Raw genomic sequence first — 25692 nt, forward strand, 5'->3', positions numbered from 1 at the left:
ATCATCTATATCCATTTGTCTTATCAATTCCATACATCCCTGGAATTTCTGAAGTGTGCTTGGGAGGAGGACTTGGACTTGTCATAGCAGGAGAGCAATGGAAAGAGGGAGAGGAGGGTGTGCACTATCATCTATAAGTTCCAGGCATGGACGTGTAGGGTGTTGCATCGTCTTCATCTTTTAAAGGTCAAACTTTCTAAAAGGTATCCTAATATAGATCCTTTGTGTGACCATTAGGGAGTATCCCCTGCCCTGGCTATTCCCTAAATTATCCAAACTCTGTATTCAAAACTTGGTCTAATCTCCTGGGACGCATGGTAGAACCTGGCCCAGTTTTTGCTGTACTTGAGGTACTGGGAGGACAATCGTCTCATTCTCACGGTGGCAAGGTTCGTAACCCACACACACACACACACTTACTCTACTTTGACTCAGATGTGAGGCTCTATTGAGAAATTTCATAAGATCTGGTAACACTTCATTGATTATGTAAAGGCTGAAGGCAATAAATATCCTCTTAATTCAAGGCTATAAAAATTGTATCTAATGTATGATATCAATAACCATCATCTAAAGCTGCTTTGAGCCTGATATTTTTACTGTGCACTGTACATGTCTTATTGTTGTCATGCACTAATTCTGTACTTTGTTTATACTTTAAGTGGTTTGTTTAATGTACTCACTATTTGTTTGTTAACTAAAATACCATAAACAGACATGTAAAAAGACCATTGCAGTAGTCCAGCCTGCTGTAGATAAATATATGATTTAGTTGTGCAAATCTATCTTATTGATATTACTGCACACATCTTCAGTGATGTCCCTGGAGTCATTGGGTGTTTCAGTCTTTCAACAGCATCAATATCTTTCACATCCTCCTCCAGGAGACCCAGCTGATGAGACCCATGACTCTATTCTCTTGGGCTACAGCCACTTTGAGGCTCTTTCTGCTGCGTTGGTGAATCAGTTGTCATGCCAGGATTTCTGACATCATCTTCAGCCCTCAGAGAAAGATGAGGACTGACCTCGAATCTTTGCTCCTTACTCACACAGATTTCTGTTCAGTTACAGCTGCTTTTCAGCAATGAAAACAATAACTTTCGCTGCTCTTGCTCAGTCAGGGTGCTTACGACTCAAGTACAAGCACAACTGCATTGTTCACTTCTTATGCACTTCTTATGCCTTGTCACAATCCCTGCAAAAGCTTTTTTGAGGAGCTGGATATCAGAGTGTCTGAAGTGTTTGTAGCTAATGTCTGTACTGTTTCATTTCTAATCAATCAATCAATCAATCAATCAATCAATCAACCAATGATTATTATTATTATTATTATAAATGTAATATATAAAATAATATAAATATGAAAAGTCGTAATATATTATTAAAATTAACAGTGATTTGATAATAATTATAATTGTTTTAGTAATTTTAGTCATGTTATTTCCGTTATTTGTTATTTCCAATTTCTTTATTATATTTGAGTAATATCTGTTATTGTTTGAGCTATTTGTGTTATTTGTGAGTGATTTTGAGTTATTTCTGTTATTTCTGATGGTGATGGAGGTGAGAGTTGCAGGCTGAACTCGTCTCTCTCAGTCAGTCACATTACTGAACCTGTAAAATAAAATATAAAATATAATGAAAGTGTGTCTGCAGCTCAGACTGTCTCACAGTGACAGATCTCACAATGGCCACATCATAACAACCTCATAAACACCGTTAGAGTAGAACAACAATGAATAAATGAATAAATGAATGAATGAACGAATGAATGAACGAACGAATGAATGAACGCAGTGAGACGGGCTGTAGAGCAGGATGAGGTCTGAAAATCCCCCGCGCTGTCAGAACAGCCTGCTTCAGTCTGATAAATAATCTAATAATAAAATAACAGGTAGAGCAATTAAACCTGAATGAATTCATGAATCTTTGTGTTTGCGCTCTCTCTCTCTCTCTCTCTCTCTCTCTCTCTCTCTCTCTCTCTGTTTCGCCTTTTCTTCTCTCTGTCGTTTCGTTTTTTACTTCATATTTTAAATCTCTTCTAATTATATTTTCTGTCGTTTTTTGACCAAATACTTGGTCAATACATTATATCACACTTCGTCCTTCTTTTTCTTTCATTTGTTCTTTTCTTTCTTTCTTTCTTTCTTTTCTTTCTTTCTTTCTTTTTTTCTTCCTTTATTCCTTCTTTCTCTCTCGTTCGTTTCGTTGTCTCTAATAAAATAAATGTTGTGATTCTTTTCTCGTTTTAAAATCTGAAATAATACATTTTAAATATTTTAAATTAAGAATATATTGTTTTATTTTTAGTCTTATTCTTTTAAGGTCTCTGTATTATTATTATTATTATTATTATTATTATTATTATTAGTAGTAGTAGTAGTATAATTAGTATATCTTTAAAGACAATTATAAAAAAAATAAAGAAATAAAAAGAAATGGAGAATTTTAAAAACGAAATATTTATTACAACAGATTTTTCTCGACTGTGTAGAAACAGTGAATATTTTTAATATTTAAAAAAAAAATGACCGTGTGGGGCATTTAATACAACACACACACACACACACACACACACACACACACACACACACATACACACATACACACAGAAAGCTAACAGTGAGATCAGAAATGAACACTGACTTTTTCACTGCTTCCCTTTGGAGAATATTTAACATTGATGTGAATTACAGTCAAAATTTACACCATTCTGTACACAAATCACTGTTTTAAATTCACTGTCCACTTCCGGCTGTGTTTCAGTCCCGGTGACACGCGCTCGCGCGCGCGCGCACACACACACACACACACACACTGCGTATTTGAGGCAGAACAGCCTAAAATCTATTCAACAAATTCAAAAACACTGAACAATTTAAAATAAGATCGTGACCAAAACACATAACGCGCGTGCGCAGAGGTGTGTAGTGGCCCCCTCCATTTACCCAGTAATATTCTGATGTGTTTGTGCGCTTTAATAAAGTATTCAGGGTCAGTTGTGGCTTACATAAGAGAGCATGCGCAGCGCGAACTGTTCCACGCTGCGGCCGCAATTTGTGCTCATAAGGCGCCAGTTACATAAATTAATCTCATACTGCAGTAGAGCTGTAGCGCAACGAATCTTTAGTAAAGACAATGGTTCTATTTACAACCATTTCATATGTAATTGGATCTTTACATGGTGAAATCGTTCTTCAGATGGAGAATGTGTTATTTATGTTTCTGTAAAGCACCATACAAGACATTCTGCATCAGCTTGATTGCATTTCACCATGCAAAGAACCATTTAAGCAAGGAATGGTTCTAAATAGAACCATTAATTCACCAAAGAACCCTTGAAGGACCATCCTTTTTAAACAGTGTGGAAAGAGGACTCCTGTAGCCTGCAGTTTTCATTGTTTTCCATAATTTTTTGTACTTGGTGCAGAAAATTATGGAAAACAATGAAAACAAAACAAAAATCCAGATTGAAAAATGTCAAAACGCGACTACTGTTGGCTATTAAATGTAAAACATTTGTTGCTACGCGTTTTGCGGTACATCTACAGCCTTTAGATGATGTCTGATCACAAATAAATACATTAAAAAAACATAAACAAATGCAACATGCTGTTATACAAATAATCCTTTTATTGAGCAAAGTGAAGTAACTGATTTTAAGGTTATCCGTTTGGTAAAATTTGCGAACTTGCGGCTTCAGTTTGCGGTTCTGTTCCGCAGCGCAAACGCTGCACTTATAAACGGTCAGTGCGTGCAAGCTGATGCACACTCTGTGAAAACTGAGCACTGGACAGCCTGCTATTTGTTCACGCTCAAGAGACGCAGGGTGTAATTCTACTCCAGATTAAAAATAGTGTTTATTAAAGATTAAGGCGGACTGCAGCAAATATTGCGGCGGCGGTGCTGGTGTGATGGTCAGTCTTCTGCAATCATCAGCCCAAATCTCTCCATCTGTTTACTGCACGATCCTCCCTCTAATGCATATGCATGAGAGAGAGAGAGAGAGAGAGAGAGAGAGAGAGAGATGCATTCTGGCCAGTCCAATCTGAGGCTAAAACTGGTGCAAAAGGCTCCATCCACCCGGCTCTGAATCTCTTCTACACACTTAACAACATAGCTTTTTAAAGTTTCTTTAGTAAAGGGAACAGTTTTAGAACTATGAGTTCTATATATAACCATTTACATGCTTACATGGTTCCCTGAATGGTGAAATGGTTCTTCAGATTGATGGAGAACATCTTGGATATTGTTCTATATAGCAAAAAGGGTTCTGCTATTGTTACAATGTTAAATGTGTAACGACACAAAAGCCCTTTTGGTGCTATTTAGAACAATACTCAAAAATACACTCTTCAAGGGTTCTTTAGTAAAGACAGTAGTTCTGTATAGGGCCAGGAACATTTGTATACTTAAGTAGTTCTTTGCATGGTGAAATAGTTCTTCAGATTGATGGAGAATGTGTTACATAAGGTTCTGTGTAGAACCTATACAGCATCAAAATGGTTCTTCTATCGTTACGAAGTCAAGCTTGAATACAGTAGAAAAACTGTTTTTGTTGCTGTATAGAACCATATACACCACATTCTACATCCATCTGAAGAACCATTTTACCATGTAAAGAACCATTTAAGCATGCAAATGGCTCTATAGAGAACTCATACAACTCATGGTTCTATATATGTATGATAGTTTTGCTTCTACCCAAGTATATTAGAGAGTAAAGTTTTCTCAGTAATATCATTTTTTTTTATATCTTTTTAATTTATTTTCTTTTGGGGGGGGGGTTAATTTCATTCTGCTGTATTGGTTCAGCTTCTGTTCTGCTTTACTGTTAATCACTCCTCTCACTTTGAAGCTGTAACAACTTATTTTACAACAAAATAATCCAAAAAGAGAAAATCAGACCCAAGCACACTTCACCATACAGCTTCTTATTCCACTCTCCCGTTCCACCTTAAATGGTGCACCAGAATGCAGCTACACCCTTTAATATGGCACGGAAAATTTAAATAAACAGCCAGTTTCAGCTTCATAGTTCCCTTGCTGATTGATGCTGGATGTTCTAAGAAGTTAGAACTGCAGTTCCATTAAAAGTTTCTTGGCACTTCAGTTGTTTTTGAGGCGCTTTTGCTGTCATGTTTACTGGAGGATTCTCTACACACCTCTGTGTGTCTGTGTGTGCTGTAGAATGTTAGCCTTGTGGTGAGCAAAAGTGTCCACACCCTCTGGTCCTCATGGTCAAAAATGATGCAAATAAATAAATAATAATAAAAATAAACGAGGCAGTCTCATCATAAAGAAACAAGCAAATCAAGCAAATCAACAAAGCCAGCAGGCCTTGACTCCTCTGGGCCTTTCATTAGTTCTTGTTTAGAGTTTTTAAGCTCCTCTGGTGGTCCTGTGTTGGTGTGTATCTCCAGTTTGGATCCAGTGGTGGGGTGGTGGGGGTCAGTGGGGGGTCTGGAGCACCACACTGAGCGGAGTGTGTGTGTGTGTGTGTGTGGTCTAACGAGGACAGGTGCTGTGTTGGTCTGTAACACTCCTCAGCTGGTGCTGGAGAATCCCAAAGAGCTGTTGTGGAACCTACAACAGAAAGAACATTATTACAATTATTTGTTTTTAATAACAAACAAGAATCTCTGTCATGGAAAATTAAGAGGGGGGGTCAAAAGAATCTCTTGTAAGTTCATCATAAAATAAGATACCAAAGAAGGGTGGGGTTGAAACTAATAACCGATCACATTGATTTATCAGTCTACTCAGGCTTTAGCAGAGCTCAGTAACACTGAGATTAATAACTGCTCATGTTGATTTGTGATTTGTATTTCAAAAGCATTCATCTATAATGTGAGAAGTAACTGTATTCTGAATAGTCTTTACAAAATGTAACTTAACACAGATACTTAATTTCTGTATTCTGAATATATATTTCAAATACTTGTGTTTCATCACATCCCAACCCTGTACCATAGCAATGGCTTACCAAGCATACAGGTTGACATAGCAACTGCCTGGCCACACCCTAGTAACTACCTGGAACACTACACCTAGCAACAACCTAGGAACTCCCAAGCATCCACTTTGGTAATATCAGCAACCGCTTAGTAACACCCTAGCAACAACATAATACCATAGCAACCACCTAGCAACTGTTTAAAAAATTATAGCAACCATCTAACACTCTAACAATACCAGGGCATTGTTTAATCTGCACAATCACTTTGCATTTTCTTCCTAAAATGCCCTTTATAGTTTTATTATTATCGTTATTGTCAAGCACACATGTGATCTCAGTAGGGATGAATCAATACAAGAAATAATTTAATAAGTACATGACACAAATAAAATCATTTAATAATACCTTTTCATGTGGAACAATTATTAGTGCATGCATATAAATTTCATTTAAGTTTCTTTTTGCTACTAAAAGTCTAAAATGTCAGTTGGTGCAACCGTCCAACCATATATGTTGATTAAGTAAACTATCAAAAAAGCGAATTTAGTTAAGTAAAATTCTAAATAAAACACTTTGGCATGGTTTTATGTTTGAAAACTTTAAAATGAAAAACAGAGCTGCAAAATAAGGGAACTTTAAAAGTGCTCAACTCACTGAAAAACTTTTGTCCACAAGTTCTGACTTGTCAGGCGGCACAACCATAAACAAAGGGCTTTTATTTTGACATGCTTTTATGAAAGAGGGGCTAGGATATTGCGTCATAAAGAAAACCCCAAGTGACCTTCATGGTGCTTCAAGTCACAGATTTAGTAAAAAATGTGATTTTGGATTTGTTTCAGTTTACCATGTCAGGTGGTCTGACCTCAGGAGAACCATGAAAATGTGAAACTATTATAATAATGTTTCTTTATGTGCAAAAATGTATAAAACTCAGTATAAAGATCAAGGACAAAGGTTACCACAGGTGTCTGTTTAATTTGAAATTAGTCTGAAAAGTCATGCGGTGCAACCACTAAGTACATATGGAGCAACCAGACGAGCACAGTTTAATAACTGAAATAGGCAATTAAAAGCTTTAATAGCACTCACTATATTTAAGATAGAAAATGCATAGATACATAAACGCAAATGCACATCGTGTTCTTTTTAACAATATTTTTGATAATTGTTATGTTGAAAACCTTATTTGTCATTGACCCCTAACCCACTGCCAACATTTACTCATTTATAAACTGTTTTCATTGAGAATAAAACACCCTTAATCATCATTACAGAGATTTCCATAGAATTACGAATGCAGGAAAAATGAATGAATGTGAGTTTTTTTTGACAATTATCAGCCGATACTGATATGAGTACAGTATTATTGTGCAATGTGACAACTTATGTCCAGCTGAAGTGTGCAATTCTATAGTCTTTTTTCATAGACTGCCCTTTGCTATGGCTTTATTCACGCCCACACACACACTGCTAAACGGCCTGTGTTAATGAAGCATGCTCATTAGTGCACTGATCAGCATATGGTGTTTCTGCAGTCTGAATTAAAAATGGAGAAATATCTCTTCGCATGAAGCTGTTTCAGTAACTGCTCAATGATAATTCAATTATAAAAAAACATCCAGATGAAATAGTGTGGAAATGATTTAGTTTGTGTAGCTGCAGCAGACTGTGTGTATGTTTTAGCCCCCCCTCCTTCATTATGTGAACGGGGGGGTTGTTATTAGCGACGTGTATGCGGGTGTGATTGCACCTGGGTGGGGGGGGAGTGGACGTGGTGCTTATTTCCATATAAAAAGCTCTATTAATCAAGGTAAGTGTCATTAGAGCGCGGCTCATTGGGTGCTGGAGTATGTGTGGATTAAATAAAGCTCAGCCTGCTCGCCGCCTCAGGCCTGCCATACATCTTTATTTGTGGAGTGTCAGTGACAGCGGCTGGAGAAGGAGGAATATTATCCCCAGTATCTAATCACATTTCCCAGCCGTAGACGGTGGCAGAAGGGAGAGAGCGAAAGAGTGAAAGAGTGGAGCGATACTTCATACATACCCCGTTCACAGTGCTGGTGCAGAGGGTTACATGTAATGCCACTGCCCGTCCATGCCCATGTTCATGCCCATGCCACCCATCGGACCTGCCAGAGCACAAAACACAACAGCTGCTTCAGCACAGACAGTCCAGTGTGAAAGCCTGCAAGTACATTTTTCACTTCATCACATAAAATTTAAAAGGCTGTTTTTGCGATTGGGAATGACAGCAACTCAGCCACAAAGTGGTCGGCCACGTAAAATGACAGAGCGGGGTCAGCAGATGCTGAGGCACATAGTGCGCAGAGGTCACCAACTTTCTGCAGAGTCAATCGCTACAGACCTCCAAACTCCATGTGGCCTTCAGATTAGCTCAAGAACAGCGTAGAGAGCTTCATGGAATGGGTTTCCATGGCCGAGCAGCTGCATCCAAGCCTTACATCACCAAGCGCAATGCAAAGTGTCGAATGCAGTGATGTAAAGTGCCGCCACTGGACCAAGCGTGACCAATCACGCTTCTCCGTCTGGCAATCCGATGGACGAGTCTTAATGCTTCAGCAGACCAAGAGATTTTGGACAATTTCATGCTCCCAACTTTGTGGGAACAGTTTGGGGATGGCCCCTTCCTGTTCCAACATGACTGCGCACCAGTGCCAAAGCAAGGTCCATAAAGACATGGATGAGCGAGTTTGGAGTGGAAGAAATTGACTGGCCTGCACAGAGTCCTGACCTCAACCCGACAGAACACCTTTGGGATGAATTAGAGAAGAGACTGCGAGCCAGGCCTTCTCGTCCAACATCAGTGTCTGACCTCACAAATGCGCTTCTGGAAGAATGGTCAAAAATTCCCATAAACACACTCCTAACCCTTGTGGAAAGCCTTACCAGAAGAGTTGAAGCTGTTATAGCTGAAAGGGTGGGCCAACATCATATTAAACCCTATGGATTAAGAATGGGATGTCACTCAAGTTCATATGCGTGTGAAGGCAGACAAGCGAATACTTTTGGCAATATAGTGTATATTTAAATGAGCTCTGTTCTGATTGGCTGTCTTGTATTATGCTTCTTTCTGTGGAAAGTGGTCCAGGCTGAAATATTCCATTTAACTTCAGTGTAATTGAGCAGGTTTCAGCTGCTGTAGGCTGAATAAGCAGATATATGTGAATTTGTTGGTTTTTGTGACATCACAAAAACAGTGAACTGGGCCTAAAAACATGAAATGGGCCCATTTAGGCTGACATATGCAAATAAGCCTGTTCCTGTCAGCTGCCTAGGCTGAAACACTCCTCATAACTTCAGCATTAATAGGTGGTGCTAAACTGCATTGTTTTTTGTGACATCCCAGAAATTAATTTTTTGCTCATTTTTCCATGACACCACCTCCTTAAGTAAAAGAACATTCAAAGTTTTATTTTGGTGAATATCACGACTGTGGTTTTAATACCGGCAGTTTCTTCCGCCTAAAAAGTAGTTCCCAGCAGCTTAGAGTAATGCGACTGTTGTTGTTAGTTAGCAATCAGTGGTGAGTGTGGAAAGATGCAGTGATGGTGAAAAAGTGTGCTGTTGTCAGGTGTAATATACGCTTTTCGACCAATCAGTTTTGCAAGTGGAGCTACGTTTGCACAAACAGTAGTAACGCACACAGATGGCAATGGATTTGATTGGTTAATTGGTTTTGTTTAAATATAAACAGGACTGAAAGCAGGGCTGGGCAATTAATCAAATTTTACTTTCAATTATGATTTTGGCTTTAAATGATTATTCACAATGATGCTCTCGTTTTTTCTTTGTTACATATTAGCTTCCTTTGCAGCGGTACGCTTTCTCCCCTCCCTAAAAGCTCAAACTCCTCTCACTTGCTTTGGACTAATATATTTTTATTTAATATTTTTATATATTTTAGCAGTCTTCAGTAGGTTGTAGATGTCCACTATGAGCTAATCACATTTATTTATTCATTTATTTACATATATTTTTATTTGCTTTTCAATTCAATTATATTTAAAATTTAAGGAAATAATTCACTGTTAAAAAGACAATTTTTAGCATAAGATAATTGTATTAAATAATCGTCTCAGTATTAACTAAAATAATTGTGATTATGATTTTTGCCATAATCGAGCAGCCCTAACTGGAAGGTAATAACCTGTCAGTGTTTACGTCAGTGTTACACTCACCGGGAGGTCGGAGGCCCATGTGCTGTTGACCGTCCAGAACAAAGCCCCCCATTGGCTGCCCATCTGGACTGTACGGAGTTCCCTGGCTCACTAGATGGCAAAATAAGAGCATGCATGAAGTCATCACAGACTGAACAGCTCAGAGGAATAAAGCTGAGGGAGAATCAATGAGGAAGCATGAAAGTGTAAGAAGTTCTACCTGCTCGGTTGGACTGGTCAATCATGGGCTGCACTATTCTCCTTCTGGCGTTAATAAACCTAAAACAAAAAAAAGAAGATGTCAGTTAACCTTTATTTAAACTCTGAGTACTTCAAAATTGACCATCATTTACAATGTAGCTGAATCAATATAGACATCAAGGAATAGATTGCTAATAATGATGATAATAATAATAATAATAATAATAATAATAATAATAATAATAATACCAGTACAACTCATTGCAAAGAACACAGTTAAATTCAACTTTTTATGGTAAGTTTTAATACATAAATTTATTTTTTTTGTTTAACATATTATAGAAAATGAATGTAAAATATAAAATGTGCCATAACTTCTGCACAGGACATTAAATGGCCCATACCTTACATTTTATTTTTTCCTTTATTTTGTTTTATGAAACAAAAATAGTCATAATTAATTTTCCAGCCTCTCTTTATCCACTGTTTAATTAAGACTCGCATAAGCACTCTGTTCTGATTGGCTGTCCTAAATAGTGCCTCATTCAGAAAGCAGTCCAGGCTGAAACACTCCTTATAGCTTCAGTATGGGTGGGCAGGGCTAAACTGCTGTAGGCTGAAAGGATGGATTTATGTAAATAAAGTGGTTCTCATGACATCACAGAAACAAAATGGGTGTTTTTGCAATTTAAATAGTAGATTTTGAAAATTATATTCACAGAACGTGAAAGAAATGTGCTTTTCCATGATACTTTCGTAAGTTGTGCAGAAGTGTGTTCTCTGTGGAGGATATGTTGATCAGAGGTTCTCAAACCTATGTATGATGAACTCAACTATCATTAAATATGATTTAAAAAATAATGAAATAAAATATGATGCAATTTCTCTTAGTAATGACTTTCAAATGTGGAAATGCAAACTGAAATACAGTTATAGCAGAAATGGCCTAAAAGAGCACATAAATCAGAAACAGATTAATCTGATCTCCTGGGCACATTACAGTTTTCCCCTTATCCGCTAAACATAGAGGCTGTGGCCTAAAAATTGCTTTAATAAACACACACACACACACACACACACACATATATATATATATATATATATATATATATATATATATATATATCACTGTTCTCAAAACAAAGCCTCAATTTTTCATTTGTTTTTCATTTTTTCATTCATATTTGTGATAATGCCTGTTGCCATTTTTGTTCCAACAGCAGTGATATGATATGTAATATATATCTGTCCAAGTTTGGACAAAGTAATAAAGTCTGAAAATTAGATTTTGATAAAAGAAACCGCAACCAGAGGGCCGAAAGTGGTACTTTCAGGTTTTGGCAATAATGTAAGAAGGTATTACACTATCAGTACAAATCTTATTACATTATCAGTTAAGACACTCTATTACATTATTGGGCAAGTTATTACATCTTTGGGTTTTATTGCATTTTTAACCAAGTTAAGTGCAAAATGTTATGACATTTCTGCCCATTATTTCACATTGGGAAATTATTACATTATTGAGTTCCACAGGGGATCTTTACAGACAAATGGAATTGTTCTTAGCTTTAATATATGTTCATGCTATGATATTTTATTTTGTAATTTTGGATCCTGTATGTTAGTCCATTCATCACACCATGTAAAGAGCTGTGTTTCAAATGGTGTAAATAATAATAATAATAATAATAATAATAATAATAATAAAACAGAGATGGAGATAAAAGGTTTTGTTTCTGACAGCTTTCTGATTTATTTTATCACTGTTATATCTTGCTTATAATTTTTTTGATGAGATGACCTCATTACATTAATGGGTTTCCAAAGTGGTTCATATTACGAGAAGCTCCTGCAGTGCTCAGTACAGCATCAGCAGCTAACAGAGTCCTCAGTGCTCAACACACCCTGTAACATTAACACAGAGGTGCTCAGGCTTAACAAAGTGTATTAACAAGGCTTCACAACAGTCTGCTAACGAGACAGACCTACAGGACTGTTTGAGGATGTTTTGTTATCATAGCAGTGGCTAAACCTCATTTGCACTGCTGTCGTCTCTCGTTATCGGTCTTTAACACCATCTAATGGTGGCATTAACCAGAGGAGGCCCTGCAGAACGCACCTGCCCCTCGTCCATCCAAAAAGAGTCAGAGGTCAAAGGTCACTCACCAGTTATTCACTTGTAAGATGGTGAGGCCTGTGTCCTGAGCTAACTGCTTCTTCTGTTCTTCAGAGGGATAGGGGTGCTGAGAGAGAGAGAGAGACAGGGAGAGAGACAGAGGGACAGGACAGAGAGAGAGTGAGGGATTCAGTCAGCAAAAAGAGACAATATAAATATTACAGTCAATTCATACAAATCATTCTGAGGAAGTGACATCATCATCCAGGATGACCTCCCTGCTGTCACGTGATCAGAGTCGCCGTGCTGCCCCACAGCGAGCTGTGCTGTCTGGCGTTAAGGGGTTTTTTATGTTAGGTGACAAATGATGGTATGGAGCTGAAAGGGACATAGTAGAGGGCTTGGTGTGGGTGTGAATGGTGTTTGACCCCTGCTGGCCCCCACTAGCCCTTACTGGTCCCTATTGGATCCTGCTGGCCCCCACTAACCCACACTAACCCCCAGTACCCCTTTCTAGCGCCTTCTAGCATTTGTTGGCCCCACCAGCCCTTGCCTTCGCCCACTAGCCTTTACTGACCTCACTAGCCCATGTCTTTATCTACTAGCCCTTGTTGGCCCCCACCAGCACTTGTTGGCTCCTACTATCCCTTGCCTTTATCCATTAGCTGGTTACTTGCTGCCCCAGGAGCCTTTGCTTTAGACCTTGCTGGTCTCCATTTGTGCTTGTCTTTACTTCCTAGCCCTTGCTGGTCTCACTAGCCCTTGCCATTGCCAATTAGCCCTTGCTGGCCTCCTCTAGCCCTTGCCTTTACCTACTAGCCTTTGCCTTTACCCTCTTGCCCTTGCTGGCCATCCCTAGCCCTTGCCATTACCCATTAGTCCTTGCTGGCCTCCCCCAGCCCTTGCTTTTACCTACTAGCCCTTGCCTTTATCCTTTTGCCCTTGCTGGCCTCTCCTTTCCCTTGCCTTTACCCACTAGCCCTTGCCTTTACCCTCTTGCCCTTGCCGGCCTCACTAGTCCTTGCCTTTGCCCACTAGCCCTTGCTGGCCTTCACTAGCCCTTGTCTTTACTCACCAGCCCTTGCTGGCCTCCATTAGTCCTCAGTGGCCCCAAGTGACTCTTGCTGCCCCCACTGACATTTGCTGAACCCCACTGACTCTTGCTGGCCCCCACTACCCCTGATTTGGCCTGTGAATTCTGTCTTTTCTCTCTCTGAGTGATTAGACCTGATGTTAGCCCTTGTGATGCTTCATGCTGACCTCCTGGCTTGTTGGCTGTCATTCTTCTGATGAATGACTGTAAGCTCCACCTCTTTCTTTGCACCCCAGTGACACCCCCACCCCCCACCACATGCACAGATGACCCCTCACACTGGAGGTCATGACTCCTCCTGGTTTCCTGCCAAACCCTCTGATCACTACCATAATGGTTTCTGACCCTTATTACACTGTTATATACACAGTTATTACTGTAATATGCTGTTTTATACATACAGTTGTAACATTAATGTAGTTATATTCACAGCTATTACTGTAATGTGCTGTTATATATACAGTCAGACTTAATTTATGCTGTTATATACATAGAGAGAATTGTAATGCCCTATTATATATACAGTTAGAATTGTAATGCACTATATACACAGTTATGACGATTCATTTCCTGTTTGATTCAGCTTTACTTTACTGGTTAAATCTTCTCTTTTTTCCCATTCTGATTGTTTTTTTTGGGGGGTGGGGCTCTTTATTGTTGTTGTTCAATAGGCCAGAAAACATGGAGGTAAAGACTGAATGTAAAGAGTTTTTCCCTAAAAATGGCACCCCACGCTCAAAGTAGAGCTTAACAAAACATAATCTGGCTCCTTTTCTTTCTTTCTCGGCCCCAAACGAATGCATGATCGCCTGGGTGTTGCAGTGGAGGCCATTCAGAGCCCCTTCACACTTTTTTAGGGGAGTCGGCACATCCTGCAGTAGGACAAACTCAAGGAAAGAGGGGATAATTCAATTAGGCTCCTTTATTTATCGGTGAAAGGTGAGTTGAAGGGGAACAATTAGAGCGAATTCAGGATGCAGGAGGCCTTTAGAGCACAGTGAAGTGGAAATGTGGAAGCTCTGGAGAGCGATTTTGCCTGTATTTAATAGATAACAATGTGATACATACTTAAAAAAAGATGGCAACGATTCTATTTAGAACCATGAGTTATAGAACCATTGATGACGGTGTGTTCAACAACCATATGTTCTAACAAGGGCACCTTTTGACTTGTACTAAATCAAGGTTAAAGCAGGAGATTGTGCTTTTTCAGGTATAGGCCCCAGATTCTGGAATGAGTTACGTTTGCATGCTAGGCTGCTCCTATACACTCTCTATTTTTAAATCCCATCGCAAAACACACTTCAGCTTTTGATTCAGTGCGAGAGCTGCTCAGCTTTCGTGTTGTTGTTACAGTCTTACTCTTTGTATTTATTGTCTTTTTTGTTATTTAAGTGGTTGCTGTTTTTTATTGCCTGTTTTATAAGTTTTCCTATAGTACTTCGGTCAACAGCAGATGTTTTTAAATGTGTTCTATAAACAAATTTGACATTAACATTGACACAAATAAAGTACTAAAATGGGTCCATCTGTAAGACGGATTACGCTAAGTCAAAATGCTGGAAGTTTCTTACCGTGAGGTGCTGGAAGAGCCAGGCCCGCATGATGTTGGTTGCCACTTTGGGAAAAATCCCTCGCTTCTTCTGCCGTTTCTTATCTGGGTCATCTTCATCTGTTCCTGGAGACGCTAAGTTGTTTTCTAGGCTGTCTCCTAAAAAAAGGGAGAGAGAGAGATTGAATTAAAAATTCAATTAGAATTGAATTAGGCAGAATTAGACAGATTACCTCTGTTAATAAACATTCAAAAAAGATCTGCAAATTTCCGGATGCGAGTCCCAGAGAAACTCTGCAGTTTAAGGCGCTACAGAGTAAAGAACTGAACCCTAAGCAGAGCTCACTCAGTCAGCTGGTTCTAACCTTCTAACAGCTCCTCGCACACAGCGACCCCACTCCAGCACTGTTTTACAGCCTAAACTAAACATTAATCACACCATCAAACACAGTAAGAACAATTATCTGGAATATCGGGAGAAAGAAATTAAAACTCAGATTAAATTAGAATGCTATTAGGCACTAAAAAACAGAGTATGATTTAGAAGAGAATCTCCTGACCATCAGAGATACACAGCATAGACAGATTCTGACCAAGTACAGACGCAGTGACCCCAGCCTGGCCATAGAACAGGACAGGTATAAAAAGTCCTGGCTGCCCAGAGACAAGAGGCTGTGTGGTCACTGTATGACAGGTGAAGTCAAGACAGAAATGCACTTTCTTCTTCACTGTCAAAAATTCAAACACGAGAAATTTACACAAACAACTACAACCAATTCATCCCAAATCTTGAAAAATGTACTTAATTGGAGAAATTTTGAATCCTTTTTGAAGAGGTGCACTCAGCCCCCCTCACTGCTAAATAAGTAACAACATGTCACCTCCTGAGAGACCCCCCATACTCCCACCTTACTGACCCACACCCCATACCCTCACCCTACTGACCTCCACCTCCAATTACCCCCCTGACCCCCAACATTACACAACCTATTTATATTAAAAATGAGAAATATATCATATGTTTATTAATTACTATAATTATAACTACAATGATAATAATATTGTAACATTGTAATTATAACTAGAAACATGCATTTCCTGAAGGAAACACAGAATGGTTGCACAGCTTAAATGGTTCCCACTGCCTGCTAGGTTTTTGCTAGGTGGTTACTATGCATCCCAGATGGTTGCCAAGTTGTTGCTAGGCAGTTGCTATGGTATCCCATGCTGTTGCTAAATTGCTGGTAGGCAGTTGCCATGATGTACAGGGTGTTTCTTTGTCCTAGGGGGTCGCCTATGTGTTGTTGAAAATGAATGGGAGTCTATGTGAGGAACAAGTGATGAAAAAACAACACATAGAGGAGTGCAGGTCAGTATGGCTGTGAATTAGAGCTTGGAGATCTGTCATTAGTTAGTACATGCATTTTGGTGGCTGTTGGGGAAAGGAAAAAACAGGGCTTAGGTTTGGATGAAAATGAATGGGATTCTATGGGAGGAAAGAGGGATGAAAAAATGACACATAGAGGAGTGCGGGTCAGTATGGCTGTGCAGTAGAGTCTGAGCTCCCACCCTTAGTAAGTACATGCAGTTTAGTAGCTGTAGGGCAACGAAGTATTAGTGTTTGTGTGGTTATGAAAATGAATGGGACCCTATGGGAGAAATGAGGGATGAAAAAAAATCAGAACAGTGAATTTGTGCTTGGGGGGCCTGTCCTGAGACAGTGTATGCGAAACAGTGTCTTTAGGTTGAGCGGAAGTACAGTAGATGGTTGTGCAATTTTTCACCCCATTCATTCCTATGGGAAAAAGTTCTGCCAAATTCCATTGCTACACAGAAAACCATGCATCCAATCAAAAAGCTGTATACAAGCCCGAATCTCACAATGAGACCAGACAATCTGGAGCTGGAACAGTGTTGATATCTCGAAAACTGCAGGACAAGTAATGCAGCAAGATCCAGCAGAAAAATAAGAATGAGAGAAAAAAAAAATAATAGAAAACAAAGAACAATTTAGTAAAGCAAAACAATGCACTGCCACAATCATGAATGTGTGTTAGTTTTTTTTATCTTATTTTGTTTTCTTTATTGTTTCCATTGTTCACTGTCACTGTTCTGATGCTTTAGCAATGCTGTACTTCACAGTCATGCTAATAAAGCTATTCTGATTTGAATTGAATTGAATTGAACTGGTTTCTTTAGTAAATATAATGTTTTCATATGTTTCATATAGAGCCATGAACACTCAAAAAACCATTTGCATGCATAACTGGTTCTTTGCATAGTGAAATGGTTCTTCAGATTGATTAAGAATGTGCTGTAGATGGTTCTATATAGAACCAAAATGGGTTCTTCTATTGTTATAAGTTTGACATCGTAACAATAGAAGAACACTTTTTGGTGCTATTTAGAACCATTCTCCATCAACTTGAAGAACCATTTCATGTCTTTACTAAAGAACCCTTGAAGAACCATCTGTTATAAGAGTGTGTATAACATGAATAATAATAATTTTAACTGTATTCACATCAGTGCTGCTGTTAAACACAAAGACAAACATATGAATACCAACTAAACACTCAATATTACAGATCTTATATTTTTATAATGATGAAAGAGAGCAAGAATGAGAGAGATAGAGATAGAGAGAGAGAGCATCGCTTTGACACAGAGAAATGTTCGCCATTTGGACTCATCAGAGACAAAATTCACAAACAGGAAGTGACTGGAGCGCACACGACCTCATTTAGACTAACAACAACAACCCACAGATCTCTCTCTCTCTCTCTCTCTCTCTCTCTCTGTCTTACTATTCCTTTCTCACTTATTTTCCTTTCTCTCTCCCTCTCTCTGCTCTTCTATCTCCTCCCTTCTCTCTCACTCACCCCCCATCTCTCTATACATCTCTCTCTCTCTCTCTCTCTCTCTCTCTCTCTCTCTCTCTCTCTCTCTCTGTTGTCATTAGCTCGATGTGAGCTGTGGGTTTGATGTGGAGTAATGACCGTCACTCGTCCGTGTCTGATGTGCTGCTCAGGCTGAGATGTAAATAACTCGCATAGCAGCTAATGATCAGCTCACTGGGCTGAGTTTGGGGCTCAGTGGAGAACAAACTCAGCAGATTTCTCAGATATATAGATCACCTTCTCACACTGTATGACCAAACTGCTCTCAGCCTTTTAGCATTCAGTTGTTAAAGAGCTATTCAGAACAAACCTACCCCAAAAACCTCAGTGTCTAAACTTTGTTTCTTTGCTTTAGCACTGAAGCTACATGGCTAAGCTATCTAGTGATGGGAGCTTACAGTCGTTATGTTAGCATGGTGTTAACTGCAGGCCTAAATCCTCACGTTTCCTTCGAACATGTTGGTGAATTTCAAGGTGTGAAATTCAGGGGGGGTCCTGGACCCCCTAATTATCCTCTTGGACCCACAATTGTCTCAAATTCAAAATTCTGGGGGAGGGTCTCCTACAATAAAGTTATAGTGATGTTATGCTGTCTTTTAAATTTAGTGAAGTTCATTGTTTATCTGTCTCACCCACAAGGAGCTTCTGTTTTTGGTGTTCTTAACTAACTAGAGCTGCAGCACTGCTCTGCCTCAGGGTGGCGCTGTAGCAGACTGGTTCACCCAGTTGGTCCTTCATAGTCTAGAAATTGTAACTCTGCCCCGGATTCCTCTAAAAACTTTACAATGTGCTGCAGCAAATCTGTAAATCTAAAACTCAGTTTCCCAGGGGTTTGGTGTAAAGAGTGACTGTTCCTTATTTCTCACACCGAAGACAGAAGAGGACAGAATATGAGAAAGAGCACATTACCACACTGGAACAGAGCATTTACAGAAGAAGAATCAATAAAACAAACATTTTGCTGCCTTTGATACATCAGCGCCGCTATGGAGAGTGAGTTAGCGGCCAGCCAACGCTGGAGTAGCCAGCCAAAACAGGACCCTCTGAATACCACGGGGTGTTTATGCTTCCTATTTGTCAGTTTATTATTCAAATTTTCTGTTCCACTTTAAATACTGCAGCAGTTACATTTTGGTGCCTGTATTCCACCTTAAATGCTACAGCAGTTGCATTCTGGTGCCTCTGTTCCACCTTAAATGCTGCAGTAAGTATGTTCTGGTGCCTCTGATCCACCTTAAATGCTGCAATGCTTACATTCTGACACAGTTCCACTTTAAATGCTGCAGCAGTTACATTCTGGGGCCTCTGTTCCACCTTAAATACCGCAGCAGCTACTTTCCAGCACCTCTTATACAACTTAAATGCTGCAACAGCATTTAAGGTGGAATAGATAATTCAAATAAGAAGCCAACTTTATGTGCTTTCTGACACTGTATGATCTATAAACATGAACTGACACACATTAGTAGAGCTAAAAATAGTTAACATTCATTCATCTGCTCAGCTAGCTACATAAACACCTATAACGTATCAACATTACATTCCTGATGTAATTATTATACTGAATATTTTTTTATTTAGTCGGTCAAGTTCTAACAATGTGTGATGACAGAAGCATGCAGTTAGCACCAAGCTAATTGTTGGGGAATAAGCTAGCATATTTTGTTAGCTTCACTGGCTACAGAGCTCCAACGCTAAAGCTAAAGAAGAAACTTCAGACACCAAACATTCTCTCTCTCTCTCTCTCTTTCTCTCTCTCTCCTTCCTCTCTTTCACTCTCTCTCTCTCTCCTCCATTAATTGTGTATCAGCAGAGATGATTCACTTTAACAGTCATGCTTATTTTTCGGGGCCTGAGGGCAGAGATGCCTTGAAAGCTTGCCCGGAGGGTGTGTGTGAATAATGCATCTGAGAACACACCCTCCCAGCCCCACCCCCCCACCCCTGAGGCGGGACAGGGACCCCTCTCTCCTCCTCACTCGCCCCTACATGTCTCCTTCTTTTTGGGGATGCATCAATCAAAGCCGTGTGTATGCGTCATATTCACGCATTAATATTTTACCTAATGAATAATGACATTCAGATTTGGTGGGGATAAGGTGGGGGGTTGGTCTGACCGATGGTATAATCAAAGAGCAAACGGAGGACGCCGTCTGGGCTTCTGTTTCCAGAAACTTGCTTATTTGTTCATTTCAATTCAATTCAAAGAAGCTTCAAAAGGGATTCCACCAGACTTTTCAAAATTCAGTGTTTGAGATGTAAACATTGTGATTGAGAGTGGTTTTGTGTGAATTGGTTCAGATGTCTTTACAGTGGTGGTGATAGGAACCAGGGGTCACCATGACTACAACACAAATATAGACATTTTATTTACTATCCAAAACCACCAGTGAACCTACACGAGTCTTCTGAGTTTTATATGGAATGTTTGGTGATGGGAAAAATCTGAAATAGTATGTTTTCTTTGGGGACTATTTTGCCTCACAACACCCTGCATGTATCTCTCCACCATGAATAGATTTCAGGTTCTATCTAAAACTATTGCAAAACAGTGTCTCAGACATCAGGCAGAGTATTTATAACCATTTCATGTAACAGCTTTCTGTGAGGGAGCTTTTAGAGGTGGACGTCGGGTTCCTATCACCACCACCGTGAACAATTCTGACTCTGTAAGCTTCTCTAGATCGGAGAATTTCACACCAAACCACTCTGAATGACTGTTTACATCTTAACCACTTCATTATAAAGAAATTTAGAAAAATCGGTGTAATTCCTCTTTATGAGAAGAAATGCTACAGATCATGTTCTGATTGGCCTAAAGTGATTTGTGTACTTATACCTTAGATGAACATCTAACAGAACCCAAATTAGTTTTATTTTGTATACATGTCATTTTTATATGTTGATTTACAATAAGATTTGGGTTTTGTATCAGTAGCAAAAATCTAAATTTAAATATAAACGAAGTAATGAAAACTCACTTTGGACATTAATGTGTTAAGAGCAGAGCATCTAAACATTCACTGAATGGCATCTCACTCCAATCACTCAGAGCCTGATGTGGTGGTTTCTTTCAGGTCCTTGTGGTCTGTGGGAAAAGTCTGAGCTGATGTGATCAATATTTCTGATTAATGACTCCACCAGCTATGGCACAGGGGCATTACATCGTTGATCTGTTTCTGTTTTTTTATATTAAGTTTTTACAAACATCATGCAGCAGTTTGTTCTACAAAGCGAGAATGAGAAAGCAGATGAAGAAAAAAGACACTGACACAAGAAAAGGGAAAGAAAGAAAATGCAATACAAATAAGGAAAGAAAGAAAGAAGAATATATGAATGAATGAACACAAGAGTATATGAAAGAAGGAATACAAGAGGAAAATAGCAACAGAATGGAACAGCAAAAGGAAAGAAAGAAAGAAAGAAAGAAAGAAAGAAAGAAAGAAAGAAAGAAAGAAAAAGTAAAATACAGAAAAAGGAAAGAAAGAAATAGTGAAGAAAATAAAGTAATAGTGAAAAAAGAAGAAAACACAAAAGAAGGAGAAAGAGTAAAAGAAGAAAATAGTGAAAGATAAAAGAATGATAGGAGAGTAAAATGAAGGGGGAAAGAAATAGTAAAAGAAAGAAGTAAGAAAGATGAAAGACAGAGCGAAGGAGAAGAGAATGAAAGAAGCTCATTACGTCTGAGGGCCTGCGGAAGCCCCCCCGCCCTTTTTCCTCTTTTTTTTTTTTTGGGCTTCTGCAGAAAGGGAAGGCCTCGGGGCACGTCCAGCCCGGCGCTAATCGTTTCTGACTGTTCCCTGGCAACTGGCTCCGCGCGCCCGCCTGGGCGACGGTGTTGGGCTTAAAGCTCCCGCTCCGCACGCGCCGCTCAGAGGGGGGCGCCGTGCTGCGGGGAGAGAAATCTACAGCGTGCCCCCGGGCCGTTTGGACCAAAAACAGCACCTCGAGATACGCAGGAGAACCTGCCTGCCTCCACCCTCAACTCTAATGCACTGTTAAAGGGAAAGTCCAGCACATCATAAAATTTTCTCAGTTTACATCCTGACACCAAACACAGCTGAGAACAAACACAACAGCCCAAACACAGCTGAGACCAAACACAGTCGAGACCAAACACAGTCGAGACTAAACACAGCTGAGACCAAACACAGTCGAGACCAAACACAGTGGAGACCAAACACAGTGGAGACCAAACACAGCCGAGAACAAGTACAGCCGAGAACAAACACAGTCGAGACCAAACACAGCTGAGAACAAACACAGCCAAGACCAAACACAGCTGAGAACAAACACAGCCAAGACGAAACACAGCAGCCCAAACAAAGCCGAGACCAAACTCAGCCAAGACCAAACTAAGCCCTAAACCAAACACAGTGGAGACAAACACGGCCAAGACTAAACATAGCAGCCCAAACACAGTCAAGACTAAACACAGCAGACCAAACACAGCTAACCAAACACAGCCAAGACTAAACATAGCAGCCCAAACACAGCCGAGACCAACTCAGCTGAAACTAAACACAGCTGAGACCAAACACAGCAGATTAAACACAGAAGACCAAACACAGCCAAGGCCAAACACAGCAGCTCAAACACAATCCAGACCAAACACAGCCAAGAATTAACATAGTAACCAGTTCCCAGGTGGTTGCTAGGGTGTTGGTAGGTGATTGCTAAGGTGTTGCTAGGTGGTTTCTAGGGTGTTGCTAGGTGGGTGCTATGGTATCCCAATTGGTTGTTAGGGTGTTGCTATGTGGTTGCTAACCTGTTGCTAGGTGGTTTCTAGGTGGTTTCTAGGGTGTTGCTAAGTGGCTGCTATGGTATCCCAGATGCTAGGGAGACACTAGTTGGGTGCTGTGATATTCCAGGCAGTTGCTAGGGTGTTGCTGAACGGTTACTATGGTATTTTAGGTGTTTGTGGATAAGTGTTTGCTATTCCAGGTGGTTGCTAGGGTGTTGCTAGGTTGTTGCTAATGTATTGCTAGGTAGTTGCTAGGTGGCTGCTATGGTATCCCAGGTGGTTGCTAGAGTGTTGCTAAGTGGTTGCTATAGTGTTGCTAATGGTATCACCATGATATAAGCTGAGTGCACCAACTTTTGCCTCCCATTCATTCATATAGGAAAATTCATCAATGATTTAATGATAATTGTACAAAAACCACACATCTGATCAAAAAGCTGTGCACACGGACACCATTCCTGATCAGACCAAACATTCGGGGGTTGGAACAGCGTCGATATCTCGAAAACCACGGGATGAGTTAGTGGACAAATCTGGCAGAAAAATAAAAATATGATATGACATTTAATTTGCAGAAAATTTGTGTTTTCTGCTCTTTTCCTGATGCAGAAAAATCAATAACGTACTTAATGGCTATTTTGAGAGGAAATGAAATGGAGGGTGATGTATGTATATGAATGAAAGGTAGTTGTTGTTTTTATGAGTTTCTTTGCATTATTGCACTCTCTCTCCATCTCATCCACACATATAGGACCTTCTGAGTGAATCTGAGAGAGTGTAAAGGGACAGTGTGAGAAAAGGCTGTAGGTCTTTGTGCGTGTTCCTCAGTGAAGTGCAGCGATGGCATGTTTTCCACACTGACGTGCCTCTTGCAGGCCGACTGAGCTGGACGTGATGTTGTCAGATTCTGCAGTGGAGATGGAGATGGAGATGGAGATGGATGTGTGTCCTGAAGCAAGCGGCGCTGATGAGCTCCACCCCGTAACGCATCACAGAATAAATCCTGTTTGCTGGCCTAATGAGCTCAGAGCGACCTCAATCTATCACTGACTCACTGACTGAACTGCACATACGCTCTCATACACACTCTAACACACACATATACACACACAAACACACACACTCACTCCGAGCAGGGCGTAGACTCAGTTTCACTCTCACTAATCGCTTCCTTTAGAGAGTATTGATTAAGTGCTCTTGCAGGGATATATCGCTCCCCAGCGGCTCTCATACATAAAATATTCACCAATACAGGAAATTGTACACTTCACTACAAACGGCTTTTAAGCAATTATTATTATTTACTACTTATTTACTACTAGTATTAATTTCATAGTAGATACTATATAAGGTCTGTCTATCTATCTATCTATCTATCTACTTAATTTTATCTCTGCAATTGTTTTATTAGATTTTTATTTATTTATTATTATTTTAAAATATTTTTCAAATTGTTTTTTAATTTTTTTATTTGATTGTTTTATTCCTTTTTATTTTCATTTGATTGAATGTTATTTTAATATTTATTTTCTTTTTTAAATGTGTTATTTTAATCATTTTTAAAATTATATTCGCATGCATCTTTTTAAAAATTATTTAATAATAATAGATCACTCAAGCAAATCTTTACCTGCACATATAGACTGACATCTTGTACATCTTCCATTCATATCTCGTAGAAATATATGTATGATATGTACAACTGTACATATCATAGATTTTATTTCATAACTTATATTACTATAAATAAACTGTACATTGTAAATGGTGCAATACTGGTGTATATTAATGTGTACATTTAGAGTCAAATGTGTATGTATATATTATTATATACTTTTTATTTATTTTTGTATTTAAGTACTTCAAGCGGGCTACACACACAAGATTTTCACTTGCCTTCGCACTTGTGAAAACGTGATGTGACAATAAACGTGATTTGATTTGATTACAAACCAGCAGATTAAGGGATTAATTTTATAACCACTGGAGAAATGTTCTGCATTGGAGTTGTGCTTAAATAAATACATATTCTCACTGTTCTGTTTTAACTTGTTTACATATAGCCATAATGGCACTGATATATTTATTATAACATGTTTTATATTTAAGAAAATGAGTGAATTCAGTGCACAGGTTTTGGTGCAAACTCTTCTGGGCCTAAAAGTAAAAACACAAACATCCTGCAGTATTTCAGGGGGGCAGGGAGGAATTTTTGGGATTTTCCTTTTGTTTCTGTTTGTGTCTTTGTGATGGATATTCCTGGGCACGGAATTCCTGCATGCGCTCGGATGTTTGGGATTGTCCTGCATGCATGCTTCCCACTCACACACACAATGATGTCACGCACACAGGGGGGTGCAACATGAAAGGTGAACTGCCACGAGAGAGAGAGAGAGAGAGAGAGAGAGAGAGAGAGAGCGAGAGAGAGAGAGAGAGAGACAGAGAGAGAGAGATTGCTTGAGGCAAAGGCGGCCAAGAGAAAACCACGGATACACAAACTCCTCACCACATTCCACACTCTGTAGACCTCCAGGGCTCCTCCGGATCAAACCACATCAGGAGAAACATGGAGTCTACACTTACAGTGGCACTGGAGCTGCATCTTAAATGGCTTACCCTCTTAGCAAAGATGGCTCTTCAAGGGTTTTTTAGTAAAGACAGCTGTTCTGTATGGAACCATGAACACTCAAAGAACCATTTTCATGCTTAAATGGTTCTTTGCCTGGTGAAATTGTTCTTCAGATTGATGGAGGATGTGTTGTATATGGTTCTAGCACCAAAAAGGGTTCTTCTATTGTATATAAGCTTGACATTGTGACAATAGCGGAACCCTTTTTGGTGCTATATAGAACCATACACATAGAACACCTTCTCTATCAATCTGAAGAACCATATCTCCATGGAAAGAACTCTTTAATCATGCAAAATATTCTCTGAGTGTTCATAA

The 25692-nt window shown here is 39.4% G+C and overlaps 1 protein-coding gene across 3 annotated transcripts in view; it reads right to left on the minus strand.

Annotated features, from left to right (window-relative positions):
- Positions 1–8029: 8029 nt before the first annotated feature.
- meis2b (Meis homeobox 2b) overlaps positions 8030–25692 on the minus strand; it is a 29098-nt gene continuing 11435 nt past the window's right edge. For 2 of the 3 annotated variants that reach the window (XM_036582736.1, XM_036582737.1), the window contains exons 8-12: positions 15125–15261; positions 12508–12584; positions 10358–10416; positions 10159–10248; positions 8030–8088 (exon numbers count right to left, since the gene is read on the minus strand). In XM_036582736.1, coding sequence (XP_036438629.1) covers positions 8030–8088; positions 10159–10248; positions 10358–10416; positions 12508–12584; positions 15125–15261 — 422 coding nt within the window. Of the gene's footprint in view, positions 8089–10158; positions 10269–10356; positions 10417–12507; positions 12585–15124; positions 15262–25692 lie in introns of all 3 variants that reach the window. The other variant, XM_036582735.1, reaches the window with a different exon arrangement.

This window comes from Colossoma macropomum, unplaced genomic scaffold (assembly GCF_904425465.1).
Source record: "Colossoma macropomum unplaced genomic scaffold, Colossoma_macropomum, whole genome shotgun sequence".
Classification (NCBI taxonomy): domain Eukaryota; kingdom Metazoa; phylum Chordata; class Actinopteri; order Characiformes; family Serrasalmidae; genus Colossoma; species Colossoma macropomum.